At 39.5% G+C, this 26,689-nt stretch overlaps 1 protein-coding gene across 2 annotated transcripts in view; it reads left to right on the top strand.

Annotated features, from left to right (window-relative positions):
- Positions 1–26,689, top strand: part of CYFIP1 (cytoplasmic FMR1 interacting protein 1) — a 74,180-nt gene that overhangs the window by 6,618 nt on the left and 40,873 nt on the right. The window contains 15 exon segments of one of the 2 annotated variants that reach the window (XM_057368098.1): positions 11,238–11,361; positions 11,923–12,012; positions 12,804–12,881; positions 13,907–14,008; positions 15,502–15,683; positions 16,756–16,852; positions 16,992–17,120; positions 18,600–18,704; positions 18,855–18,946; positions 20,181–20,298; positions 21,006–21,128; positions 22,164–22,289; positions 22,585–22,751; positions 24,411–24,558; positions 25,962–26,109. In XM_057368098.1, coding sequence (XP_057224081.1) covers positions 11,245–11,361; positions 11,923–12,012; positions 12,804–12,881; positions 13,907–14,008; positions 15,502–15,683; positions 16,756–16,852; positions 16,992–17,120; positions 18,600–18,704; positions 18,855–18,946; positions 20,181–20,298; positions 21,006–21,128; positions 22,164–22,289; positions 22,585–22,751; positions 24,411–24,558; positions 25,962–26,109 — 1,822 coding nt within the window. In that variant the 5' untranslated portion in view covers positions 11,238–11,244. 2 annotated transcript variants of the gene reach the window in all.

The following is a 26,689-nucleotide window of genomic DNA, read 5'->3' as shown; positions in this document are numbered from 1 at the left end:
GRTGGGGCTTTGAGCAACCTGCTGTAATGGAAGGTGTTCTTGCCGATGGCAGGGGGCTTGGAACTGAATGGTCTTTAAGGTCCCTTTCAACCAAAGCCATTCTRTGATTCTCAATAAACARTTTGTCTAAGGCTGAGGGATTGTGTGTTTGCTTAGATGGAAATCTGAAGACTCCAGACTCTTGTCTTTCTCTCCATCTTTGTGGCTCATCTCTTTTACCTGCAACATGATGGTCCTCCGTGCACTGGGGTCCCAGCCCCTCATCCACAGCTCCTTTCAGCCCCTGCACACTTTAGGTGTGCCCTTTTTGATTGAAGTACCAACACTCCCTTTACGCCACATACAAAGGGCAGCCAACGAAACCCATGAGCAATCTGTCATAGAAACCCATGAGCAATCTGTCATAGAAACCCATGAGCAATCTGTCATAGAAGTCTCCCTCCAGGAAGAAAGGGGCTGTGTCTGAGCCATGCCAGGCTACCTCCATGTGCAGCTGGGCTAGCTCTAGGTGCACCTGCTTTCCTTTCTCCTTTCGGGGGTGGTTGTTGCTCTTGCTGCTTCCTTTCTCATTCTTTGCAGAATRTTCACAGTGGGGTGTTACCTTTGCTAAGGTGTGAGAGAGCTTTGCACAGCTGCTGATCACGCTGCAAATGTGCTTCAGTGCTTGGCTTCTGTGCTAAACTTCACTCTTGTCCAAAGCACTTCTGTGCTTAGCTTCCTGCCACTCATGCAGCAGCAGGATTGGGAACAGAGGTACAGAAGAAAGGCTTGTTGAAAAACCTGCAGGAGAGAAGGACATGCAAAAATGGCAGCAAACTGAGWTTAAAAAGGGTTGCAGAGGAGTGAACTGTGTGAGACGAAAAGAACACAAAGTGAAGGGAAGGGAGTTGTCAAGGTGAAATGGTGCAACTCAAAGATGTAATGCCAGAGAGTGTTACTAGTGTAAGGCAAGTAAGTGTAGCAAGACAGATCTTAGCACACCTAACACAGAATGAAATAATGCTTAAATCTCTGAAGTTCATTACAGTCTGAAGAGAAGCCAAATTTTGCAGAAGGGGGTTAATTCTGTATATTAGTTAGTGCACTCCGAGCTAACTCAACTCTTTAAGAATTAATTAGTAAACCAGCACTAACCCTCTCAGCCATCTAGCCCCACCAACAGATTTTATTTATTTTATATTTGTGACTCAAATCTTGGGCTTCAGACTTAGGTAAACAGATAAAGAAAACCACACAAAACACCTCTGTGAATTCTTGTAGCACAAGTGCCATTGCAGAGGGGGTTGCATACTGCAGGACCAACTTCAGTGGCAGGCCCTCCTTCCTTGTTCATCTGAGGGGGAAACTCTTGGAGTAAATTTAGGAGGCTTAGGCTTCTCCCAGCATCATAATGGATTGTCAAACAAGTGCAAWGTACAGAATTAATTTTCCATTTTTGAAGTGTGTGCATTCTGCTCTTGAGATTCCCACAGAAGGATAGCATTTCACCGTGAATTTTAACATCAGGAAGTTGTATCTCTCTTCCAAAGATTCAAGATGTGGAATGATGCTGTGGATGTGTAGTACTGCCCAGGCTGCCCTTCATAATACCTGATTGTTACTTGCTGCATCATCATCCACTACGGATGYTGCTGCTGTAGAATTAATGTGTGCTCATCCATGTCTCCTGCTGGCTGCTGACATGACAGGAAAAGCTAAATTCACTCTTGTGATACCTTGCTAACAAAAATATAATGACTCCAGCCCTGTGGTGTGGTAGGAGTGCTAGGGTTGCACTCTGTCCTCTAGTTATCAGAGAGTTTTCTTACTGATGCTGTGAAAAGGAGTAGCTTGTAGACCTACACCTGGTAGCAGGTATCAGAAAAGGAAATTCTGAACTACTGTGACTCACCAGTCTTGAGCCAGGCTTCACCCAAAGAGCCCTATTTCCTAACCTGCTGTGAATGGCACCAGAGTGTCAGACCTTCCTTTTTTGGAAAATGCTTGAATTCATCCAGGACATTGGAAGGGAAGTTACTTGACAAGTGTAACTGGTTGACCTCTGAGTCCTAGTGGTCAATGTGCCATTTCAGTTGCATGTCAGCATTCTTAGCAGTGGTGCCCTTCTGACCTTGATTATCCTGTGGGAGGAATGCTATGGGGTCACTAAAATGTGGCTCKTAGGTTGCATTAGGGGTGCTGATTTTGCTTACTGATATCACCCAGAATTCAGTTTTCCAGGTGATAAGACTGGTGTATCAATGAATGCTTGAACCTTGTTTGCACCATCATAGCACAGGCAATTGCTCATGGAARGAGATGGAAGAGATGGGGATTGCTTGTTGGGATGCTTTCCTGCAGGAAAAATGCAYGTATGACTGAACACAAAGAGCTTTTAATTTGGGAAATTGAAAAATTAAAATTRAAATAAAAGGATTTCCATGCTATTAGGTTCACATCTCCCYCRCAGTCTGTGCCTGTTTTTKRAAGTCTGCTTTYCTCCCTGYACCCATCCAACAGCAAGGCAARGYAGTTAATGTGTGCCMCATCACCCTCTAAGGACTATAATAYTAAATTAGTTGTTTCTGTTATATGGCCATTCTTCTGGGACTCACTATGGTATTTGGATGGGATAATTCAGTGCTGGAATTTTTTTCTCTTTTTCACCTATTAAGGCTTTTTTAAAATTGCAGATGTATATTTGAAAGCTTAACAGTGTGTCAAATCTGTTGCACAAAGAACTGTCAGCTGCTGTTTGCTTTCTTCTGTCTTTTACTTTAATCAGGCAGGCCAGTAAATGATGTGAAAAGCATTTTCCTTTGCTCCTTCAGCTTATGCAAATCTGTTGCTTAGGAACGAAATGGAGCTCTAGTCCCAAAAGGAATATCTTAGGCTGATCCTCCTGGCAAAAAGGCAGATTGTGCTGTCCAGAGCACTGAAAAAGAGCATTCAGACAGGGAGGGTCCATCGTGTTGCTGTTCTCTGAAGTGCTTTAGTTATGAGGGTGTTAAAATATTTTCTGCTCAATCTGAATTGATAGGTAAACAGTTGTACAGCTGAGGTGTTTGAAATTTAATTAAAATAGAACTAAAAGGGAGTTTTTGAGAGAGATCTTGGAGGTTTGAAATTAAAATGGATATTTTAGTAATTGCTGTGCTGTTCTTGGAAGAGAAAATCCATTCCTTTTGTTCTCTTCACATTACAAGGGTCCTTTGTKATTGGAATCTCATGGTTTAAGTTCAGTAGGAACATTACACAGAATATTGAATGAAATTTTCTTTATAGGAAAATGATTTAATTGATTTCTGCAATCCAGTAGCATAGAAGAATGACACAATGGGACAGAAGAAATGTGAAAATGTGTTGCTATAGGGATAAAACTTCTGCTGCTGTGCTGACCAATTCTATTCTTGTGGGAATGTTGTCATTAGTTGTCATGGAATTTCTTGAGGTTGGTCTGGTAGACCCCAATTCAGCAAGCCAGTCAATCATCTTTTAAACTGTACCTTCATTTGAATCTGTTTCCTTCAATGTGTGGACTGTGGAATATCTTTGCTTATTTAATTTTGTAAATGATATGCTTCTCTTCTCCCTCTTTAATTACAGTATGTGAAATTTTCCTGATTTTCATCACAGAATTCTGTCCTTTTAAGTAGAGTAAGCCTTGTTTTATTGATGAAAAAAAATTTTAATTTATTTATTTATAGGTATATATATTAATGTTGATATTAATATTCATATAGATATTCATATAGATATTCATATTAATTTATAATTATTTATTTTAGGCAAAATCACTCATGTGGATATATATTTCAATTGATGGATTGCATGGCAATTTTAATCTTCAGTATCCATGGTACCATATTTTAATTTAAGATTCAAAGATTCTGCTTCTGCAGACTTGGGAAAGGAGAGAGGCAGTGTCAAAGGAAGTGCTGTTTAGAGTGCAGACATGCTTCCTCTTTGTCTTATTTTGAGCCTAGGAATATGTACAAGCACTTGAAGATCAAATGCATCTATTTAAAACCAAAATGTGTCCAGTGGCCTGCTAAAAGGCATGGGGTATGCCTTCCCAATATGATTTTTCAGTCAATTGAAACAGTATTTTCATCTGCAAAGTCTGAAAATATTCAAAAATATCTGCAGTCCAGCAATTTTTTGATCATTGAAACTCCACCTTAATTAACTCACTCTTTGGCAGGATCCCTCTCCATATTTTTAATATGAAATTATTTTTTCCACCTAAAATTCCAGTGTTGGAGTGCTTTTTGGGTTACGTAGAGAATGCTCTTTACCAAAACCAATTCCCTGGATGTCCCAAACGCTCTCTGCTTTCTTGGGCTGCATTCTCGAGCTAGTATTTGCATGTGTTTTATTGCTGTTGGATGTGTGCTGGTTTCTGGGGCTTAAATTGTCCTGGGTGCAGCAGGAGGTGGGATGAGCTCAGCACATCTGCTTGTCTCACCTGTTCACCTGCACTCACAGSTCTCTGGATATTCTGTGGTGACTTCTTCTGCCATGGGGACAGAGAGAGAAGCTGTGCTCGAGCAGGTCAGGCTTTGCTGATCCCAGCTAAGAGCATGGTGTGAGGCCCCTGGCCGCCAGCTGCATCCCAGAACTGCTGATCCAACTGCTGTGACCGGGGCCCCAAACTCTCCTCTCGAGGGCTGAGAGCTTGCCCTGCAGTTATGACAACATAGGATGTGTTTTTCCTGGACTGTTTCAGGCTGTTTGAAGTGTAACTATCTGCATTTTGAATGGATGCATGCTTCATTTAAACTCTGAGTTTTCTGTGGGTCTGTGGTTAAATGAAGTTGAAAGATTTGGAGAATTTTGTTTGTTGGTGGTTTTTTTTTTTTTTTTTGGTTTGTTTGTTTTGTTACTTTTGTTTGTTTTTGTTTTGTTTTTGAGAGGTGTATTTGAGATCCCATTCAGCCTTTCCCACATGGCCAAGTGCTGCTGGAGGTGGTGGGATGTGCGTTGGGGCAAGGGAGGGAAAGGGTCTGTCAAAAGAGACTGTAGCAGTAGCTGGGCTGCTGTGAAGAGTGCAGGACTTCAGGAGATGTTTGCTTTGCTGTCACTGCCATGGGGATATTCCTTCAGGAGCAGACGGAACATGCCTCAGTTTACATGGAACAGTTTGCATCGCCCTTTTTCAGAGTCAGTCCRAAAAGAGGGATGAATGATTCAAGGGAAGCTATTTCATCCAACATGTTTTCATCTACCCCTCCTAGCTTGCTGCAGCACTTCATGCCAGGACAGCATAAAGACKCAGCTGGACAAAGATTCTTGCTTTGCTCTCAGACTCTTAAGGACATTCTGGTGGTTCAGCTGAAGTTTAGCTGAAGAAAGTGCCTTCCTTTACATCCCTGTCTTTTTCATGTTTTTATTTTTATTGGAAATTAACGATAGAAGGAAATCATCATCCCTGAAAAGCTGAGCTGTTGGCTGAATGAGATGAGCCTTGTCAGCCCTGGGTGGGGAGGCTGGCTGCTGCAGATCCATGTGTGATACTATTGTTGGGGGAGGAGTCATCCACTGCATTGACTGCTCACTTCGATCTTTCCCCTACTGTGATATCAGCAAAACCCTTTCATTTTCCATGGAAGTTTAATTYTCAGGGCACGAGATGAGCATGTGGTAGCAATAGATACAGTTGTGTCCATTGTCTGATCTTTCCAGTATGCAGCAATATACCAGGAGATGTACTGTAAGGAGCTGACAGCAAAAAACACCTGKAAATCTGTTTCCAGATTACCTGCTGCAATCCACTGTGTTTTCACTGCWATTTTACTCCTCTGATGGTTGTGTRAGGAAAAATCCTTAGAGATTTYAAGGTGASGGTGCTTAGRTGTATGTCCTCAGGGTGTCAGACCTTTGAATGCAAAGGAACAAAATGCCTGTCAGCTATGGGATTTAAATTTTAATTATTTTTGTTTATTTCAGGGAAGTTTAACGTTTTTTCTCCCACTTCTGAAAAGTAAAGCAAGAATTGTCATAAAGTAAATGCCTCTGCTTGCTGTGTCTAAATCCTCTGAAGAGAAATTGCTTTTGATGTAGCTTGATATTCTCTATCTTTATTTTTATAACTAAAGGACTGAATTACATTGTTTTTCATTTTTCTGTGGGAATGTTATGTTCGCTTGACAATCTTAGTACAGGCTATAATGACCATTTACAAATAATTTAAATGGCACATGTACTTGTACTCTCCAAGGACTTTATTTCCATTCTTTCCCTGTATATTTTCAAGATACTCAATATACCTTTTGGGGTTTTTAAAATGTTTTGTGGTAACATGATACCAGCCTCATCATCTCCCAGTCTTGTCTAACAACAGCCATAAAACTGCATCTGATAACTTTTGTGGTGAAGGGCTCTATTTTTCACCAGTRAATAGATAGCATCCAACCCAGTTATTTGAGGTAGAACTTTCATGCTGGGAATCAATGTCTTTTTGAAGGTCAGCTGGATAGATTCGTAAGACCATTGGAGGATGTTTTTGGGAAGTCTTGAYGAGAGGCTAAAGAGGAACTGTGTTGTAATTTCCGCATTTATAAGATCTCAGTAAGAGTACAGTTACCTAAGTTCATTTGCCTTATCCATATTTATTTATTTTTTAACTTGTTTGGTAGCTACAAGTTCTATCTGTTGAATTGTGTGCACTCTTGCTGAACATGGGTAAGAACTATCTTGTATATCATCAAATATATTTTTTCTTGGTTTAGCTACTTATAGGCTGTGCACCCGACTTGCCTTTTCATCTTTAGTAAATAATCTGTCCCACTTTGTCACTGAAAGAAAGCTTAAAAACTTGTTGTTATAGCTACTTAACTCTCTAGAATTTGGGGAATTTTCGTTCTACCTCTAAGTTTGAGTACAGAATAGTTACAGCAATCCTTTCTCTCACAATGATTCTGAAATTATTATTCTCTTCTCTATTCTCTGCTTTCTCAGTCCTTACCTTCTGTTGTTCTTATTGTTTCTTCTGGTCAGTTTTCTATTTTTTTTTGTTCAAAACACTTTTTCCCCATAATTTGCTCCCATTTGTATTTTCTTCAAAATAATCTGAAGCTTCACGAAGCCCAGAAGAGAATGGCTGAGAGATTCATGCAGGCTGTTTTCTGATATGGTTGGAATTAAGAATATAAATCTTCTGCAAAGACCTGGACATTATCCTGTAAGGATGGAGATGTGGAAATGGTATCTCTGCTAGGACTGACAGACCTCTCTTTGAAATACCAGAGCAATGTTGTGAGCATGTCACTGCTTACTGTGCAGTTGCATGGCTGAGAAAAATTGTACAGAATTATGACATTTAAAAAGGATTGCCAACTCTTTTTTTTAATATGTTTCAATAATAATCTAGTTCTGAAGTTAAATAAAAAAGTAAGCAATGCTAAAATGCTTCTTTTTTTTTTGGCATGGTTTTTCTCGTGGACAAAATGTGACAGAGGCAGCTCAGTAAGCTTCTCCTCAGCACCAAGCTCTTCTGAGCAGGTCAGGCCCATATGGTGTTTATCTCCTTCACAACTGAGGAGACAGAAGGATATCCTAGTTTGATCTAGTCTGTGGCCTTGCACTAACCTACTAAAAAACTCAAAACCCTGGAACTGATATCGCTGATCCTTGGACATAGTGGGATTTGGTACTGTAAGGCCAAAGTTTGTTCAGACACAGGGATTTTCTTGCTTTGAAATCCAGAAAAAGGAACTGAGAATCAGTACAGGCATTTCTCTCCCCTGCTTAGAAAGCTGTGTGTGCTCATCAAACACCAAAATTTAGCAAAACAGCTTGCTGGTGTATGTGATYCTCCTCAAGGGAGGATGTCAGATAATGAATATTGAATGTTTGCTAATCAAGTTGTGTACAACCAGGAAAACATATTCTTGGAGTGTATTTTTACTTTAGTACTGTAATTATGGGTCACAATCCAAAGACACCAAAAGGAAAAGATATTTCATAAGTAATGCTTACATGTTTTCTACCAGAGAAAATCTGTCTTGGAAAATCTCGTGTGGGTACAGAATTGAAARCACAGCATTGTAGGAATTTAGTGAGAAATTCTCAGAGCTTGGGTAAATTTACTAGTATAACTATAAAGGTGAGTATGACTACAGCRTTTTAATSTGTTCTYATTTRTGTAAATTCCTAATCAGACTTTATTTTTAAGTAGGCCTTTGAAGTTTCTTATGGTCTTTGGCAAAAAGGAGTTAAAATATTAGGTGTCCTGGCCAGTAATTTCAATTGTCAAAAACTCATTACTCTTAAGRAGGTAAAGCTATCCAATTTTGTGTCTTGGGAATTTTAGCTTTTCTTAGATTAAGTTTTCTGGGATTAAGGSAAAAAAACAATCTGCTTTTGCCAACCCTTCCTCATTGTACATGAGAAACAGCTGTTGTCTTTYGGAGCTTGTTTTATCAACAAAGATAAAGAAGGGGAAAAGAACCCTGAACCAGTTCCAGCTGTCCCCCTGCTGTTGCTGTTGTCAAACCTCCTGTGCTCACTTCTGGGGACACGGAGGGGAAACATGAATCACGCCCTCGCAACRTTTGCAACTGTGTCAAAGCTGGGCAGGAAGGAGCTGCTTCCTCTTTCATGTCTTGCTAGATACTGGAGTACAAAGGCTRGAGAGCAGGGACATTGGACTTGGCCAACAAAACACCAGGCATGTGGGTGCCTTTGGCAAAATTGCAAAGCGGAGCTGTCAGCGAGCAACCTCACAACAAGAACGCATTTGCAACTGTCTGTGCCCAATGGCTTTTGTTTTCCTGCTTTGAAAAATGCTAATCATTGGGAAATCAYGCTGAAGGCCTTCAAAAAATGTTCCTTCTTGTATTTCTTTTCACTACCCAGAGGGCAGCAGGATGCTTTTGTTTCTTACTTGCCTCTGGTGAGTTAATGAGAGTTTCCCAGACCTGTGCTATTAAATAGATGGCATTGTAAGTCAGCTGGGATTTTGGGTTCTATTTTTAAATTGTTTTCTAAGTATTAAGAAACCTATCCACAGATAGTCTAATGTCTCATGGTTAGAAAGGTGATCCTGGAGGATTACTCCTGTGCAGCTGTAAATATTGAGTCTGAAAGCATACAGGTGTGCTTTCAGATTTGGGATGTACGGGCCACATCTTCACAATATTCACTTGTACTGCTGAGGAACCACAAGTCTGGAGCCTGGCTTTTGTTAATGCCTGGCTCTGTTCTGCAGCAGGGGCCCAAATCAGTGGTGGACCATGTTTTAGGAAGAGAAGGAAGATGTGTGGACTGGGGAGAGGGTGCTGATACTTTCCTTGCACTCAGTGACACCTCTCCTTTACACAGATAGTGGCAGTAATTTTTGGTGTATAATGGCTGGCCATTTTTCTCKATGGGTTTTAGAATGTTTTTGTAGTGCTTTCTTGGAACCAGTGCTTTGTGGCCATTTGCTTGTCCATTGGGGGAGAGGGCTATGGGCCCATTGATCCCACCACTGGCACATTCCAGAGCAGCTGCACAACTGGGCATTTCTTTGGCAGGGAGGCTAAGAGGAAGAAAAGTTTCAAGTCAGAAGGAGCYTCTCAGTTAAACTGTTTTCTTTATTAGCTAAAGCTTGATTTACAGGTACTCAGATATATATACCTGTAGATAGACTCACCTGTAGACTTTTTGACTTTTTGGGAGCTCTGTTTCCTGTAGGGTAAAACTGTTCAGTCTGACCTCCTCACAGAATTTTTGCTTAGCTGTGTAATTTTTTTGGCGTATGTTCATTTATCAAAGGGAGGACGCCATGTTCTTTGCTGATCTCTAATTTGAGAATAGTTGTGGTTCTTGTGTTGGAGCTTGATTTGGGTGTAGGCAGKTGTTGGGCAAGCATCCTGGCACAGGTTTGCCAGCCAGCACTCCTGTCACCCCAGTCCTTCATCTATTTTTTTTGGCAAGGATCACAAATTGCACAATATGGACATTTGTTTAGTTATTTATTGTAATAAAAMCTCAAATGCTCAGGCTGGGAGTAAGATTTGGGTTGGGCTTTCAAGAAGAAACAGACCTCTGAATCAATCTGTTGATGGTTGTATATAAAATCATTGTCAAGCTCTCTCCATATGCGGAACAGTATCTTTTCAGCATTGTCTTGGTAGGCAGGGTTGGTCTCTGGAGACAGATAGGTGATCAGTCCTGATTGCTCTTCTCTGGTTTGCGTTTTGGTTCTAGCTTTTTGTAACCTGAGTCCTTCCTTGGTGTCTTTCCCCAGGAATCTAATTAGGCAGGAGAAAGTGAGGAGGTGTTTCTGCCAGGCCAATAAAAGTGCAGTGAGTGGTGGGATCACCAGCCCATATCAGCTGTCTTGCAGTGAATTATCGTCAAAGTTCCATTGGGATCTGCTTGTACCCTCCCTGTATGTGGGGATGGCACTGTTCCATGAGGGAACATGCCAAGCAGGGTCCTGCTTCTTTGGGGTGTGGGTACTCAGTGTTCCTTTTCTCCTGGTTAGAGCTGAGGACAGTGCTCAGCTGCTCCTGGCACCATAGGCSTATGTTTTTTTCTGATAAATGGAGGAAAATAACTTGCAAAAAAGTGAGACATCTTGATTAGGGATATTACCTTAAAAATCAGTATTTTTTTCACTCCACTGAGGAGAATGAGTGGATCATTATACAAAAGTGGATGACTGAGATATTTGACCTCATGTTTTCTTCCTAAATTTTCACAGAATCATTGAATGGGTCAGGTTRGAAGGGACCACAGTGGGTCATCTGGTCCAACCTTCCTGCTCAAGCAGAGTTATCCTGGAGCAGATGGTACAKKATTGCATCCAGACAGTTCTTGAAATATTCCAGTGAAGGCAACTACCACATCTCTGGGTAACATGTTCCAGGGCTAGGTCCCTGGTCACAGATTGCCCAGATTTCTTCCCATTGTTATTCTTGGTTCAAAACTTCCTGCAGTGGCAGCAAAGGTTTATGGAGATTACTGTGGCCATTTCCTCTATTTTTTGTGCACAGCAGTGGGGGAAGAGAAACATTTCTCTAGTCCTAAAAGTAAGGATAGGTGTGTTAGTCTCAAAAGTTTTATTTAAACTTGTATTCTAAAACACACTGAGTTTCTGTTTGACTGTTTCCCTTCCATTTTGGCTGAAGGGAAACTTCCCATTTCCCATGATATAAATAGTTCCTTGCTCTTTGTGTTACTCATTTGTTTAATGTATATGTGTAACACATATAAAGTTATATCTATGTGTGTATACATATCTATGTATGTATGTATTTTCTAACCAGGTGCAAAATGACTGCTCAAGTAACTCTGGAGGATGCCTTGTCCAATGTGGATCTCTTGGAAGAATTACCATTGCCAGATCAGCAACCATGTATTGAGCCACCACCATCATCTCTTCTTTACCAGGTATTTTGTCATTATAGGAAAAAGTTTTTTATTTCCCATTGCCATTAAGAAAGAACATGTTTTGCCCAAAAACAAAGTGTGTTTATATTGGCAATGTATATAAGAATTATTTTCACAGAATCTTAGAATGGTTTGGGTTGGATGGGGCTTTAAAGATCATCTAGTCCAACCCCGTTGCCATGGGCAGGGACACCTTCCACTAGACCAGGTTGTTCAAAGCCCCRTCCTGCCTGGCCTTGGGGACTTCCAGGGATRGGTCAGCCACAAYTTCTCCAAGCAACCTTTTCCAGTGTCTCACCACCCTCACATTMAATAATTTCTTGCTGATATCTAATCTACACCTACTGTCAGTTTTCATTCCCATTTATCCTGTCACTACAGGACAAAGTAGTGTGTACAARGTGTTTTTCCAGCTCTCTAGCAGGACCTCTTTAGGTACAGGATGTTGCTATAAGGTCTTCCAGAGCCTTCTYTTCTGAAAAATGCCAGGTCTCTCAGTTTTCTTTCATAGAAGAGATGCTGCCACCAAAGATGTAATTCCATGTTTTCCTTTTTCTGCAGCCAAACTTCAACACTAATTTTGAAGACAGAAATGCRTTTGTCACTGGCATTGCAAGATACATTGAGCAAGCTACGGTCCATTCTAGCATGGTAAGTAGATGTTCCGATATACATTTTTGTATTACTTAGAATAAAAGGAATGTGTCTTCTTGCAGTTCACTGTAAGAATTATGGTCCTAGGAAACAGGGTACTTACAACACTTCCAGGAGGAAGTAAGATGAAAAAGTGTGTGGCTTTTCTTTTTTTTTCAAACACACTTCTTAAAATTTTTTAGGGAAGTCTTTCTTCTTGAGCAACTAATGTTGTTCAAAGGTTTCTGTCTTTTGTGGCATTCTTGAAAAATGAGGAATAATATGCCTTCTAATTCTAGAGGCCAGTTCACAAATGGTGGATAAAGTAYCTGGTTACATGCAACTGAAAATTATGTATGCTTACATAATCAATCTGCTCTTAAAATTATGTGGTTACTCCTTAACCTGTTTTGGTTGTATGGATATTGTTGTACCTCTCCTTTGCCAAATGAAAAAATTACTCTTATGTGCTGGCTTTTTCATCCTTGACCATTCCTTCCATTCCACCTAGAGTCACTGAATTTAAAAAAGAAAACAAACACCATCCCATTACCCTCCTTCACCACAAGATTAGCATTTTCATTTGTATTTACAGACCACATTGTCTTTAGTTTTGGGGAAAAAGAACAGCACATAAACCAGTTTGATTGGGGGAGAGAATAATGATGATATATCATTCACCATGCAGTGTGTGTGTTTGTATTTATACATTCTGATAAGAGAAATAGGTTCATTTGGAATGACAGAAGACATGTGGATATAATCCTTTTGTATTACAATGTCTAATTTATTGAGTGTCTTCCCTACAGAATGAAATGCTAGAAGAAGGTCAGGAATATGCAATCATGTTATACACATGGAGAAGCTGCTCAAGAGCCATTCCCCAGGTAATGGATGAAAACAGTACTGTCATGCAATGTGTGATTTTCTGTTTTTTTTACTGTGGAGTTACACAGACAGAGCTTTGTCAGTGAGATCCGRAACTGAGTCTGCTTTGATTCCTGAACTGTTAAGCTGGGCATGCCATGGACCAGTGTCTTTTAGCMCTTGGAGACCAGTTGGACTTTATTTTTTTATAACGTGTCCATAGCAATACCTTATGGGTATGGTGTCAGTCTTACTTTTTGTTCAACAGTATAGGAGCAATGTGCTTTAAAAGGAAAACTTTTGATTGTGGGATCTGCTTGAGGCCAACATGTCATTCAAGAGAATGGGCCCTTCCCACTCCCCAGCTTAATACTAGCATGTAAAAATTAACATTCAGATAAAACATACAAGTTTCTAGACACTAGTACTCCTAGATAACCACTTTCTARTGTCACAACTATGCAGTTCTTTCTTGATCTGTATATAAAAAAAACTTGCTATGAATAGATCACAAGTCAGCTTCAAATGTCCAGGAATGGCTGTACAGGAGTGCGGTGGAAGGAAAATTGGAGGAAGGAAGAGTCATCAGGAAACAGAACAAAATTATTACCATGAGTTGACTCCTTCCTTTATAAGGAATTTGTAATGCAATTATTTTTATGCTGAAGTGCAAGGAAGGCCTATCCTGTGGTTTAAATATGTAGAATAGAAATCAGGTAACCTGTTTTTTTAATTTCTAGTTCTGGCCCTATTTTAGTGCATGATTTTAAGCAAGTGGCTTAATGTGGAAAGARTATTGTTCTAACCCTACAGAGGTGTTTGGCAACTAAATTACTTGCTGTAAGGTAATAGAAAAATYTTAGCTTGTTTTTCTTTTTTTTTAACACACAGTGAGCTTAGAAGATTAGCATAAGATTACCAAAACTGGAAATTTTTGTCTTTAGGTTTGTCTTTTTCGGGTGATAATGCGTTTTCTCAGGATCTTGGTTGCTGAGGCTTTATCAGGGAAAGTTCCAAGTGTAACAGACTCTTTAATTATCCACAGGTCAAGTGCAATGAGCAGCCGAACAGAGTAGAAATTTATGAGAAGACTGTGGAAGTTCTGGAGCCWGAAGTCACAAAACTGATGAATTTTATGTATTTTCAGGTAAAAAGAATGGAAACAAAATTTGTCAGTAGGCTTATAATTTTATATTCCTCTTTTATATTCTTTAYATTGTGTGCCCACCTAGGTACTGAACCTAATCATTACACTTTAGAAAAAAACCACACCATATTCTCACACAAAAGGGCAGAATTTGTAATGCCTATCTTAAAAACTTGAGGCATTCTCCRTGAAAGACTTTCATAAAATCAAAAGTAATTGCGTATAGTCCCTCAGCAGCACATGGGGACAGATGTCTGGCATTTTAGGAAGAAAGGAAATAGTARTATAATGCATTGCACATGCATACATAAAAACATCTCAGCACAGAGCCCATTTGCTGGAGAATGAGAGATCCACAAGGCTGGACAGCAGAGCAGCAGGTGCAACTTTGCTKTGGTGATTCATCATTGAGGCAAGCTAACCCAGTTGTTGTGACCTTACAGCCACCCGAGCTGGAGAATAGCAGTCTGTCTTGCTTTCTCCTCCCTCCTGGCAGCTTGCCATCTATTTCAATGGACTGAGGATGTTTCCAGGCATTATTCAGAGCTGTAGCAACTAGACCCTGTGAGGTCCAGAGCACACAGGAAGAGGAGATAGCTTGTATTCAGTAAGACCCCCGGTGGGGGAAGACAACAGGAAATATTACATTTCATTCAATCTTCTTTCATTCAAGCAGATAAGAGCTCTAAAGTCAGAACAGATTCCTTTTTTTTACATTTGAAGTTGCTCTCCTTTTTGTATTTGTAATCTCCATCTGAAGTGGCCCTGGTATATGCTTGGAAATAAGCCCTCAAATAAACATGTGCCAGGATGACTTAAGAGACTTGGCATGTACAGTGTGCTGTGTATTCTTGTTTGTTTGTCAGAAGGGAGAATACCTATAATTTGCCTTTTAATCCATGTACAGTTCCTCGCTAAAGACCACRAAATCCCTTGTTTCTAAGGGATTTTAAACTTTGTAGAATTACAGACCAGTCTGAGTTGGAAAGGGTCTTGAAAGACCATTTAATCTAACCACCCTGCAATAAACAGGGGTATTTTCAACTAGATCAGGTTGCTCAGAGCCCCATCTAACCTGGCCTTGAACACTTCCGGGGATGGGGCATCCACAGCTTTTCTGGGCAGCCTGTTCCGGTGCCTCACCACCCTTACTGTAAAAATCTTCTTTATAGCCAGTGTAAATCGACCCTCTTTTMGTTWAAAAAAACTGTCACTTGTCCTATTTTTTATTTATACTTTCAATTATTTTTATCTGCAAAGAAAAACCTTGGCTCTTGTGTCAGACAAGCTTGGTGGCAAAAATCACTGGTGGCACTTGTAGCATGCATCAAGAGGAGGAGCTGAAAGGCCTGTACTCATATCTTGCCACTTTTGAATGCTTTAAACATTTTCCTGTTTCAGAGGAGCTTTTCCCTGCTCTAGATAAATGATGAAACTTCCCTGGAAATGTTATGTCTTTTACTCCTTGTTTTACTATCTTTCCCCCACATTAGAGAAATGCAATTGAACGGTTTTGTGGGGARGTGAGACGCTTGTGCCACGCAGARAGAAGGAAGGACTTTGTGTCTGAAGCCTATCTGATCACACTGGGCAAATTCATCAACATGTTTGCTGTGTTGGATGAGTTGAAAAACATGAAGTGCAGTGTGAAGAACGACCACTCAGCCTACAAGCGGTAAGTGGCGAGGGGCAGCAGGACSCGGGGTTCTGCTGCCAGGATTCAGGCCTCCCACGAGATGGCAGCAGTTGCTTTTTTTCTGACTGCTTTTTTATCAAAAATAGTTTCTTCCTGTGTGGGATAGGTTACCTTGAAACCAGGGATGGTTTGACTGCAGTTAGGCAGTTGAATACGTCTGTCTTCTTTGTGCTATTCTTCCAGCAACAAAAGGGTTTTCTGCCTTTCATGCAAAGCTGTCAAATACTTACATCTTGGTGTATGCTAAATATAATGCATAAACTTTGTTCAATTCATTTAAGCTTCAGAGGAAACTGCTTTCTGGTCACTTGTGCTACTGCTATTCTGTTCTGATCTATTTTATTCTTGCCATCCACTTTTGACATTTGTAAGTGAGAGCTGTTACTTGCTCTTAAGATATTTCAGCTTTGCTGTTCAAAATCGTTGTGACTGCAGGCATGGCAGGGAGGGGAGATGGTGAGATACCAGTGGCCAAGTTTTGTGCTTGAGCTACCAGATGGTATCAGTTATTTTCTGTTGAACACAGTGGTCAGAGCAGCAGGGGACGACAGCCTTTATGCCAGCTCTAGCATCTGTGGTCTTTCACACAGAAAACTATTCAGGCAATGACTAGCCAAGTTTACCTGTATTGCTTCTATTTATGTGAGATTTAGTTTCTACCTCCATTTCTTGTAGTTGTTTTTGTTGTGTCTGGAGACCTCCTAAACTTAGGTGGTTTGCCTTTCTTTTGCTTTGGAGGTGTGCTTCTGGACGCCAAACTCTAGTTTTCTGGAAGACTGGCCTTTTTTGGGTTGTTGAGTGGCTTGGATCTATAGAGCCACAGCTGCACCCCCCAGGTGAAGGATATAGCCAATGTTTTCTATTTGGGTTTTATTGGACCTTCTAAATAGGGGTGTGATCAGGTRTTTGGGATAGTAAACCAGTTTTTTTTGGATTAATTAAGTCTATCTCTCTCGTAGTGAACTTTTAACCTTTTTTTTTTTGAGGAGCTGGATTTGCTTACAAACAGTCCTGGCCAAAGGAAATACCGTTTTTTCTTTTGTTTTTAAAGAGCTGCTCAATTCCTGCGGAAAATGGCAGATCCTCAGTCCATTCAAGAGTCTCAGAACCTTTCCATGTTCCTTGCCAACCACAACAAAATAACACAAGTAAGCTTTAATTCTCTTTTTGAAGTTACCTAATGCTTTGAAAAAGTATTAAAATAAAACTCTTCCAGTTTGGTAGTAACTGTTTTTTCCCAGACAGTATAACTAGTTGACTAATATCCTTCTTTTTTTTTTTTCCCAGTCTTTGCAGCAGCAGTTGGAGGTGATTGTTGGCTATGAAGAGCTGCTTGCAGATATTGTGAATTTGTGTGTGGACTACTACGAAAACAAAATGTATCTAACGCCCAGTGAAAAACATATGCTTTTGAAAGTAGGTTTCTTTTGGGTGCAAAATTTAAAAAAGCCTGTTGAGGCAGGGTGTGGGTTTGAGTTCCAGATTGTTTCCAGTTGCTTTTTTTTTTTTAAAAAAAAAAGGAACCAGATTAAGCAAATAATTCAAATTACTGCTTTTCCYCGTCATTGTCCTTTTGTTGTATTACATGCTAAAAGTATTTAGAAAGCTTGTAATCCATTTTYGTTTTTCATAAATTGAAGTTGACCCAATTGAACTGCATCCAGTTGTATGGAATTGTGTTTCTATGAAGTATRATGACAGCAGAAAGGATTTACTTCATTTTATTTTAGATATGTGGCAAGTTTGTTTAAAAAGCTTTTGGAAGTCAGGCTGTCTGTCAAATACTGAGAGAACAAGTATCTTGAAATTAGGATTAATAAGTCAGTTTAGTTAGCTGGAGTATGTACAGGTAAAAAGAGGGTGCTATGCAGTGTGAAATACGGTTGATACTATCAGTGGCATGTCTTACAGTGAAAGAAAAGATATAGAGTAACAATAAAAATTTTCCCTCATGGCAAATATTTTGAATATTGAATCACTTCAGTGTTTAACTTTTGAGGAGCTCTGTTTATTAGAAGTAAATGAAAGTCTTCTGAAACAATACATGAACTCTACAGCGTTTGTGTTCTGTCTGCAAGGTGTCCAGTGTGTTTGTCACATCTAGGTCTTCTGTTCAGTAGAGATTCAGTAGAACACCTAGGTGCTTAAGTGGCTCTGCTTGGCTCCTGTAAATACTGAATAGAGTCACAGAATGTGCTGAGCTGGGAGSTACCCACAAGAATCATTGAGTCCAGCTCCTGGCCTTGCRCAGCACCATCCCCAAGAGTCACACCRTGTGCCTGAGAGCATTGCACAAGTTATTCTTGATCTCTGTCAGGTTGGTGCTGTGACCACTTTCCTTGGGAGCCTGTTCCAGTGCCCAATCACCCTCTGGGGGWAGAACTTTTTCTTGATAAATTTATAACCTTATGTTAATTAATATTGGACAAAATGTAATTGGATTCTTTCTGGATGCTTCTGAGCTCTTGTGTGTATAATTCAGAGAGGTGCTGAAAGCCAGGAAAGCAATCACTCAGAGATGTTARATCTAAACTTCTGTTACCAAATCAGTTTGCATGTACTGAATTTAAATAAATGGACATGAAAAGAAAAGCTGTAAAAATAGCCAGACTCTCGTTTCAGTGAGGTTTTTTTTTAAATGCTAGACCTTTATACAAACAAGCGGCATCTTTTAAGGGTAACTGATCAGGCTAATGTTAATATAAAAACTACTATTACAGGTAATATAAGAATAGTACAGAAATGTATGTATTTGAAAATGTATTCTGTTTGAAGGAGGTTGGATTTTTCAGGACTGGTTTTAAAATGTCACTTTTTTAATGATACGAAGGGTGGTCTTACAGGTTTTACTTCTGAGATCCTTTTGTGGAAGGGTTTGATTTTTTCCTTTTTCAGGTGATGGGCTTTGGATTATACCTGATGGATGGAAGTGTCAGTAACATCTATAAGTTGGATGCAAAGAAAAGGATAAATTTAGCCAAGATAGACAAGTACTTTAAGGTTGGTTGAAATGTGATTTTTAAAGATAGTTTCCTTTGCATTTAAAATATAATTAAAGAGAATAAAGGTAACTATGGATTATAATATGGGTTTCCTTTCACTAAGATATGTATCAATAATTTATGTAATCTGATTTGTTCCTGTGTACAGCAGTTGCAGGTTGTCCCACTCTTTGGTGACATGCAGATTGAACTTGCAAGATACATTAAGACCAGTGCCCATTATGAGGAAAATAAATCCAGGTAAGGAGGAGAAGGAAACAGAGTGGAGCATCTGGGATGGGAAGAGTCTGACCCTTGGAGTATATTTTCATACTCACCTTTTAGACCATGAGTCAATGGTAATTAACAGGATTTTTGCTTGGTCATCTTTTTGGTGTGGCTATGTCACTATTAATRTAATTCATGTAAGGGACATAACTAAAGAAACAGATGGTTTAAAAACCTTTCTATGCTGCTGAGTTCATTCTTGCATCTATGACATTTCTTATSATCTAGGTTGGTAGAAATTAATTTTATCTCACACTAATTTAATTTTTATTTTTTCCTTTAAATATGAAACTTTCTTTAAAAGAAATGAAGGATTTTACTAAGCAAGGTGAGCAGTAGTAGTGCATGGGTAAATAGGCATGTGTACATTTTACATGGAGCAGCAACTTAGCTTGTCTCCCCTGCCTTTTTTTCTTTTTTTCCTTTTTTTTTTTGGCCAGGTGTGCTGCAGCACAGCAAAATGGTTGGAAAATGCAGCCAGTTGTTGTATTAATGGTTCCATGGTTTATGGTTGTTGCTTTATTTTAGTGAACCTTTCTGTGCTCCTCCAAGACCTTGCCTCCATGCAGCTACATGAATTTAGAAAGTTGTGCTTTGCATTTTAATTCCTGCAGAAAAAAMCCACATAACTTGCATGTTATTGCTAAGAGAAAATCTACAGCAGTGGGCCTACTGAGCTACTAAAAATATGAGGCTACTTATCATGACATTCTTGGTAGCATGTTTTTCGTGTACCTCTTGATAACATGTTAATAGTATTTATTGGCTACTTGGGAGCATACTGTACACTCTTCAGAGTTCAACAACAATAAATTTAAAAGTATCCAAAAGGTATCTTACAACCTATACCTGTATTTCTGCCTTATCTTTCAGTCGTCTTTGGTTTTGTTCCTAAATGTATGCCCTTGCAGAGAGATGCTGGTTTGTATTTCAAAGCAGCAGCCTTTAAAAAACAAAAAGAAAAGCTCCCAAAACAGAAAAGAAAAATTTTACTGTTTTTTCTTAAGACTTGGAAGAAATACCTTTTGAACTCAGAAGGGCAGTTCATCACTAATGGCTTGTGTAGGGCTAGAGGTGCAAAGAGAGGAAAAGCCTCAAAGAACAAAGGAGGAAAAAAAAAGTAATGTAGATCTTTCTTTGCATATCAGTTGTGCTGCTTGTTGTCAAAACTGATTTAGGTGGGTTTTTTTTTTGTCTTYTGGAACAGATGGACATGCACGTCTTCCAGCAGCAGCCCCCAGTACAATATATGTGAGCAGATGATCCAAATCAGAGAAGACCATATGCGTTTCATATCTGAACTGGCTCGTTACAGCAACAGTGAGGTGTGTGGGGTTAGAGCTACCTGTGCAAATTTCACCTCACTCAGTAACAATTATTGTTAAATATCTGGAAAACAGGTAAATCTCTGGCTAGATAAATGGCAAAGCTTGGCCACCTGAGTCAAGAAAAGTTGGCTGCAGGTCTAGTACCCATTTTCTACATTATGTTTGCACTGTTTCAATTTAACATGATAATGACACATCATACCCTTCTGCCTCTTTCTGTGTATCACAGATTTATCCTAGAACTTTTGGTATATCTCATTTAGAATATGTTATCTAGTCCTTATTCCAAACAGGTGCTTGTAACAGTTAGACAAAAACTAAAAGTTGAGAGATTAGTAAAAGAATACAGAAATGCATATGTATACACATACTCATACATGTATAGTATATATAGAGAACACATAGCTATGTGTATCAGAKATAATTGATGCCCTGAATTCACCTGCAACAATATTGTGGTTATTAGGGATACCAGTGATTTCCATCTCTTGACCGTCTCTTGGTCCAATGATTTCCATCTCTTGAAAATCTGTGAGGCTTAACTACATAGGTCTCTAGAAGAAAAAACTGATGTTAATGCAGGTGTTGGTATATGRTACTGTTTTAGTGCTTCAATCAGTTTGGCTGTGGATGCTGAATACRGCATGTTCTGACATGGATTTGGGTGTGAGGTTTTTTTTTGTTTTTTTTTAACAATGTTCCAGGTGGTTACTGGGTCTGGTCGACAGGAAGCTCAAAAAACAGATGCAGAATATCGAAAGCTGTTTGATCTCTCTCTCCAAGGCCTGCAGCTTCTCTCCCAGTGGAGTGCCCATGTCATGGAAGTGGTATGTAACATGGGAAATGAAACTAGATGAAAAAGAAGTGGCTTGGTAAGGTTAGACAGAATAAAAGGGCTTTACTTTAATGGACTGAAAAATGCATGTTGTGTTTTCACAGGATCACAGAATTGTCTGARTTGGAAGGCACCCACAAGAATCTTGTTCCTTTAATTCCCCTCTTCCTTCTTCACTCTTTGCCATAGGTGGATTGGTGCTATTAATCCATTATAGTAGGCAAATCTGTATTGCTCTGTAATCTAACATTTATGCTAAGGTTGTGTCAAGCAGCTCTTACTATGTGCTGAACTCAGACTGTGAGAAAATTGTATTTAAATAGGACTAGGATTTTTCATTTGATGTACCCTGATGGATATTAGGCCAGCCTGACACTGCTCAGGGACATTTTGAGCTGTTTGCAGTGACTGAAAAGGCAGTATTTAAGAGAAGTGCATGCTGTGCAGGTCATATTGTCACAAATAATACAGTTATTTCCACATAATTCAGCCTAGTAAACTTAAAATTTAACATCCCCCAACCAAAAAAAAATAACCAAGCTCATAGTTTTCCAGTTGTGTTTTGAAATCTAAATGTGAATATTTCAGCAAGTAGAAAGTTATTCTTTTAGTGCATGAGTATGACAGATTTCTTTTCTTATGCTCCAAAGTGTTTCTGTCTTTCTCATGTTTGAAGCAGAGAAGAAACTTYTGCCTGTGGTAACATTTGCTCAGTAAAAAATGCCCTGAAGTGCAATACCTACTAAGTTTGAGTTACATTTCTTTGAAATAATACAGGATCACTGGTTTTCACGAAAAGGTTTTTAGGGAAATGATTATTTGGCATTTCTACCAGATAGTATTTTCAGAATTTATGCASAGTTCGAGCATAATACCAAATACTATTCTTCAAATCTTCATGAAAACACAGAGGTGTTTTTCAAAGCATGTTATTTGTGTCCAGCTGTGTTTTGTGTTTCTCAGGCATTTTTGTTTCCTTTTGTTTCCCCCATCATTTTTTCTCCCTCTTCTGCCCTGTGATCTGCAGTACTCATGGAAGCTGGTTCACCCAACTGACAAATATTCTAATAAAGATTGTCCTGACAATGCAGAGGAGTATGAAAGAGCAACAAGATACAATTATACTAGTGAGGAGAAGTTTGCTTTGGTTGAGGTAAGATGTTTTTCTATAGGGATTTTCCAAAGATTAATTCTATACAAAAGAGAACATTCTCTATAAGCATTTTGCATACCCAGTGCAAAAATACAGCCTGCCCTGTGCTCACTCTGAAACAGCATGTGTTCCTCCATTCAGGATATAGGAGAAGCACAGCAAAGCTATCCTTTATTGTTTGTAACTTGTTAATTCCCCTTTTTCTCTTTTTTTTTTTTATTTTAAAAATGTGCTTTTTGTACAAATATACAAACAAAATTAAAAAATACGTTTGTCTGCATGTTTTTTTTCGCAGGTGATTGCCATGATCAAAGGTCTTCAAGTGCTGATGGGACGGATGGAAAGTGTTTTCAATCATGCCATTCGTCATACTATTTATGCAGCTCTTCAGGACTTTGCCCAGGTCACGCTTAGGGAGCCATTAAGACAAGCCATTAAAAAGAAGAAAAATGTCATTCAGAGGTAGCATTACTGTTTTCATCTTTTTCTGTATTCTTTCCCCCAGACCTTAGTAAATTTGTAGCGGAATTGCACAGTTGTTAATTCTACCTCTCTGAGTCTGTACTCCCAGTCTGGCATTTGTAGTTGGCTTGGTTGGATATGAAAGTTGAAGAAGTCTGAAGTTAAAAATGAATGGCTGACTTAAGAATCCAGACCATCCTGAGCCTCTTAGGACTACTTCAGGGAYTCTTGTGCTCCTTGTTGTTTATTTTTATTTTTAGAAAATACAAAAACAGTAATACTGAGAGTGAAGTTAGTGTTTTTACCTTGAAGAAAGGTTTCACTGTCCGCTTTATGATTCCAGTGTTTCCTTGTTTATCCACTGTCTTCTCGCTTCTTTTTTCCTTGTTTAACTCATGTTTATCCACTCTCTTCTCTCTGGCTCTCTTAGSGTTCTGTCTTATTTCTCAGCTTCTGCAGCTTTTGGCTTATTAGCTTCACACTTCTCTTCCAGTGCTCCATTTGCCCACCCTGTCTGGTGACATTTCCTGACCTTATWTTTTTTGTCCCTAATTGTTTGCTTTTAATCTTGACTTGTTTATCATTAGTTTACTCCCACATTTCATCGCAAAGCTCTTAGAGGTGAAAGTCCTTAGCTAATTAGGCTATTGCTGAAATGCTCTGGCTACCACAAAAGTATCATCATAAGCTAAAAATAAACAAATTGCTCCACATTACCAGGTTTACAGGGAGAGTCTTTTTGTCCGAAGATTTTAATGAAATAGAAAAATATTACTTTCATATCTGCCTAGATTTGGGATGAGATATTTTCTTGATCATTCAGCATCCCACAGGATATGGCTGGCTGTGTTCCTGACCAGTTTCTGAGTTCCAGTTCAGTATTTGGAGCTAAAAATATGAAGTTGTTTGCATAAATTTCKGCTGATTTCTGGAATCTGAATTTCTTCTGAAAGCAGGAATTTTGCTTGTTTGATTAATCCTGATATGGGGTTGTCAACACAAGAAAGGTGTGGACCTGTTAGGAAGGTACCAGAGGCCTTAATGAGAGGGCTGGAGCACCTCTCCTATGAAGACAGGCTGGGAGAGCTGGGGTAGTTGAGCCTGGAGAGGAGAAAGCTCTGGGAGGCCTTATTAGAGTGTTGCAGTGCCTGAGAGGGGCTTATGRAAAGGAGAGACTTTTTATGTAGGCAGGTAGTAACAGGACAAGGACCAATGGTTTTAAACTGGAAGAGGAGGGCAGGTATAGATTAGGTGTTGGGAAGAAATCCTTTATTTGGAGGCTAATAAAGCACTGAAACAGGTTGCCCAGAGAAAGGTGTGGATACCCCATCCCTGGCAGTGCTCAATGCCAGGTTGGATGGAGCCCTGAGCAACCTGATGTAGTGAAAGGTGTCTCTGCCTATGGCAGGGGAGTTGGAACGGATGTTTTTTAAGGGCTCTAGGCTATCCTGTTKGATAAACAGCAAGGAGTGATTATTTTGTGGCTGTGTCATTCTGAAAGACATTGGTGGGACTCTTCTTTTCTTGGTTTGAGTTTCTCTGAGCTCCTGAACGCTGTTGCAAAGTTACTGTGCTTGTGGAAAAATGCTTAAAAAAGTAGAGTGCTCTGTCAGGGCCCTTGGATGCGCTGTGGTCTGAAGCAGTGGGAATTGTGTTCAGCGTTTTGCAGGCCATCAGGAAGACRGTGTGTGACTGGGAAGCGGGTCACGAGCCATTCAATGACCCAGCTCTACGGGGAGAGAAGGACCCCAAAAGTGGTTTTGACATCAAAGTCCCAAGACGGGCAGTTGGACCTTCCAGCACTCAGGTATTTTCCTGTCTGGTGGTTGTGATATCTGTCAACAATTATTGCATGAGGTGTTTTCTTTCTGTCCTGAGCTATTTTAAAATTGCAGGTTTTATTGCTGTCTTTTTTTAATGCTAAAAATCTACTCTGATTTATATTTGCAAAATGATACACACTTAACCAAGATCTTCTGTCTGGATTGCTGTGATTTTCTACTCTTATACATAATTTTTCTAAGTGTTCAATCTCTTTAATTTGATTTTCTGGGAATAAATATTTTCTCATTGAGCTCCTAGTGTTTTTTAATAAAATATTTTTGAACTATTTGAATTATTTCTTCACTGACTTCTATCTCTGGTATGGCTGGTGAAATTTTTTTGTTAAATACAGGTGACATTCAGTAGGTGTCTAGTAGTTTTAAAATATGTTTAAAATATAAATGAATGCCTCTTAAAATACAGGAAAGTATTTGACTTCTGACAAGATCCCTGGCAGTGTTTAGTAATGAATGATAAAGCTGATCCCTAAAATCTAATTTGTTTGCTGCTGCCACTAAAATGAGAGAGATTTCAAATATTTTCTGCAGTAGCCATCAAAATCCCATACCTAGATGCTCATTCTTGTTACCATATGATTCTCTTTTTTATTTCATTTGTGGATTTGTTGGGAGAGTGTATGGTCTGATATTCATAGCTCATCTGAGAAAATGAGATACTGAGCACTTTGGGTGAAAAATTGAAGGCAACTGTGGTTTGTGAAGATTGCCTACAAACTGTAGGAAAAAGAGCATGCATGATTAATAATTTTGGGTAATAAAATGTTGCTTTATTTGTGATGAGATCAGTTTAATGAAGATTTTGTTTTGATAATTGCAGAAAAATGGTTTTGATTTCTAATTTCCTGGGGTGAAAAAAAAAGGTTAAATATCACCACCAGTATTTTCTCCTATGCTTTAAGGGCTTTGCTTCACCTGCTGCAACAGGCTGTGTAGTGTATGTGGTTCTATCTGCTTTTTCTGCTCTTGGGCTGGYACACTTGTCTGTCTGGGCTGACAGAAGGGCAAGAGGTCAAATATATCTCTTTARATAGGTTTTCCTCAGTTTCGTGGGGTTCTAAAATGGCTGTGTATGAATCAGTAATTGGTGCTACCTGGAAATCTTTGCAAAATCATTTGATAAGCTAATGGTTCTCTGAGCATCCTCTGAAATGAACAGGAACTTTCCCTTAGTTCGAGGGAGYACCAGATTGCAGTGATTATTCTGAACAACCTTTCTGTATGATCTCCTCTGCATGCTCACTGTGCTGCTCTTTGTTTTTAACAAACTAACACGTTTTCTCTGCTTCTCTTTCCCGTTCCTTATTTACCCATGTGTTTTTATTAACGGATTCTCTTCCCCTGCCTGCCCCTGTCTGTTGGTTTTTAGCTCTTCATGGTTCGCACTATGACAGAGTCCTTAAACTCTGCTGAGCTGTTGAAGCAGCTCAAGTCTCTGGGACTGGAAAAGCTATTGCATGTGACACACAAGTTTCTGAGGCAGTCCTACATCTATCCGCCTCTTTTAAACTTTGGTGGTAAGACATTACTTATTACTTTTACTTTTTGTGGTGATGTGAGCTGTTCCACTGCAAATGGTCTGCTGCTCAGTGTCAGTGGAGGTCCCCTTGGCATGGGTAGGCATTTGTGCTGGTGTGTAGGCTAGTGTTGCATCTGTTCTTCCTGCCTCARAGGCTTTTACCCACACAGTGCCAGTGTTCAATTTGAAGTGGAGCAGTCGCTTACTGACAGTAATTCTCAGTGTTGCTCAACTAATGTACCATGTGTATTTTCCTTTTTTCCCCCCTTCCCACCATAATTGTTTCCTTTAATGATACAGCTTTACATGGTGAGAACTATGTTAGAGTCCCTCATTGCTGACAAAAGTGGTTCCAAGAAAACCCTGAGAAGTAGCCTTGAGGGGCCCACCATATTGGACATAGAAAAATTCCATCGCGAGTCTTTCTTCTACACTCATTTGATAAATTTCAGTGGTAAGATATGTAGATGATCAGTGTCCAGCTTAGCATGTCCTAACACCTCTAACACGACCTGGAAAATGTTTCCGATTGCCTAAGTCAACTTAACCTTTGGTTTATTTATCAAAAGCCTTGGTCT

Source organism: Malurus melanocephalus, unplaced genomic scaffold, assembly GCF_030028575.1.
Source record: "Malurus melanocephalus ecotype Western Australia unplaced genomic scaffold, MMel_1.1 scaffold_88, whole genome shotgun sequence".
Lineage (NCBI taxonomy): Eukaryota > Metazoa > Chordata > Aves > Passeriformes > Maluridae > Malurus > Malurus melanocephalus.
This window is presented reverse-complemented; position numbering and strand designations above follow the sequence as displayed.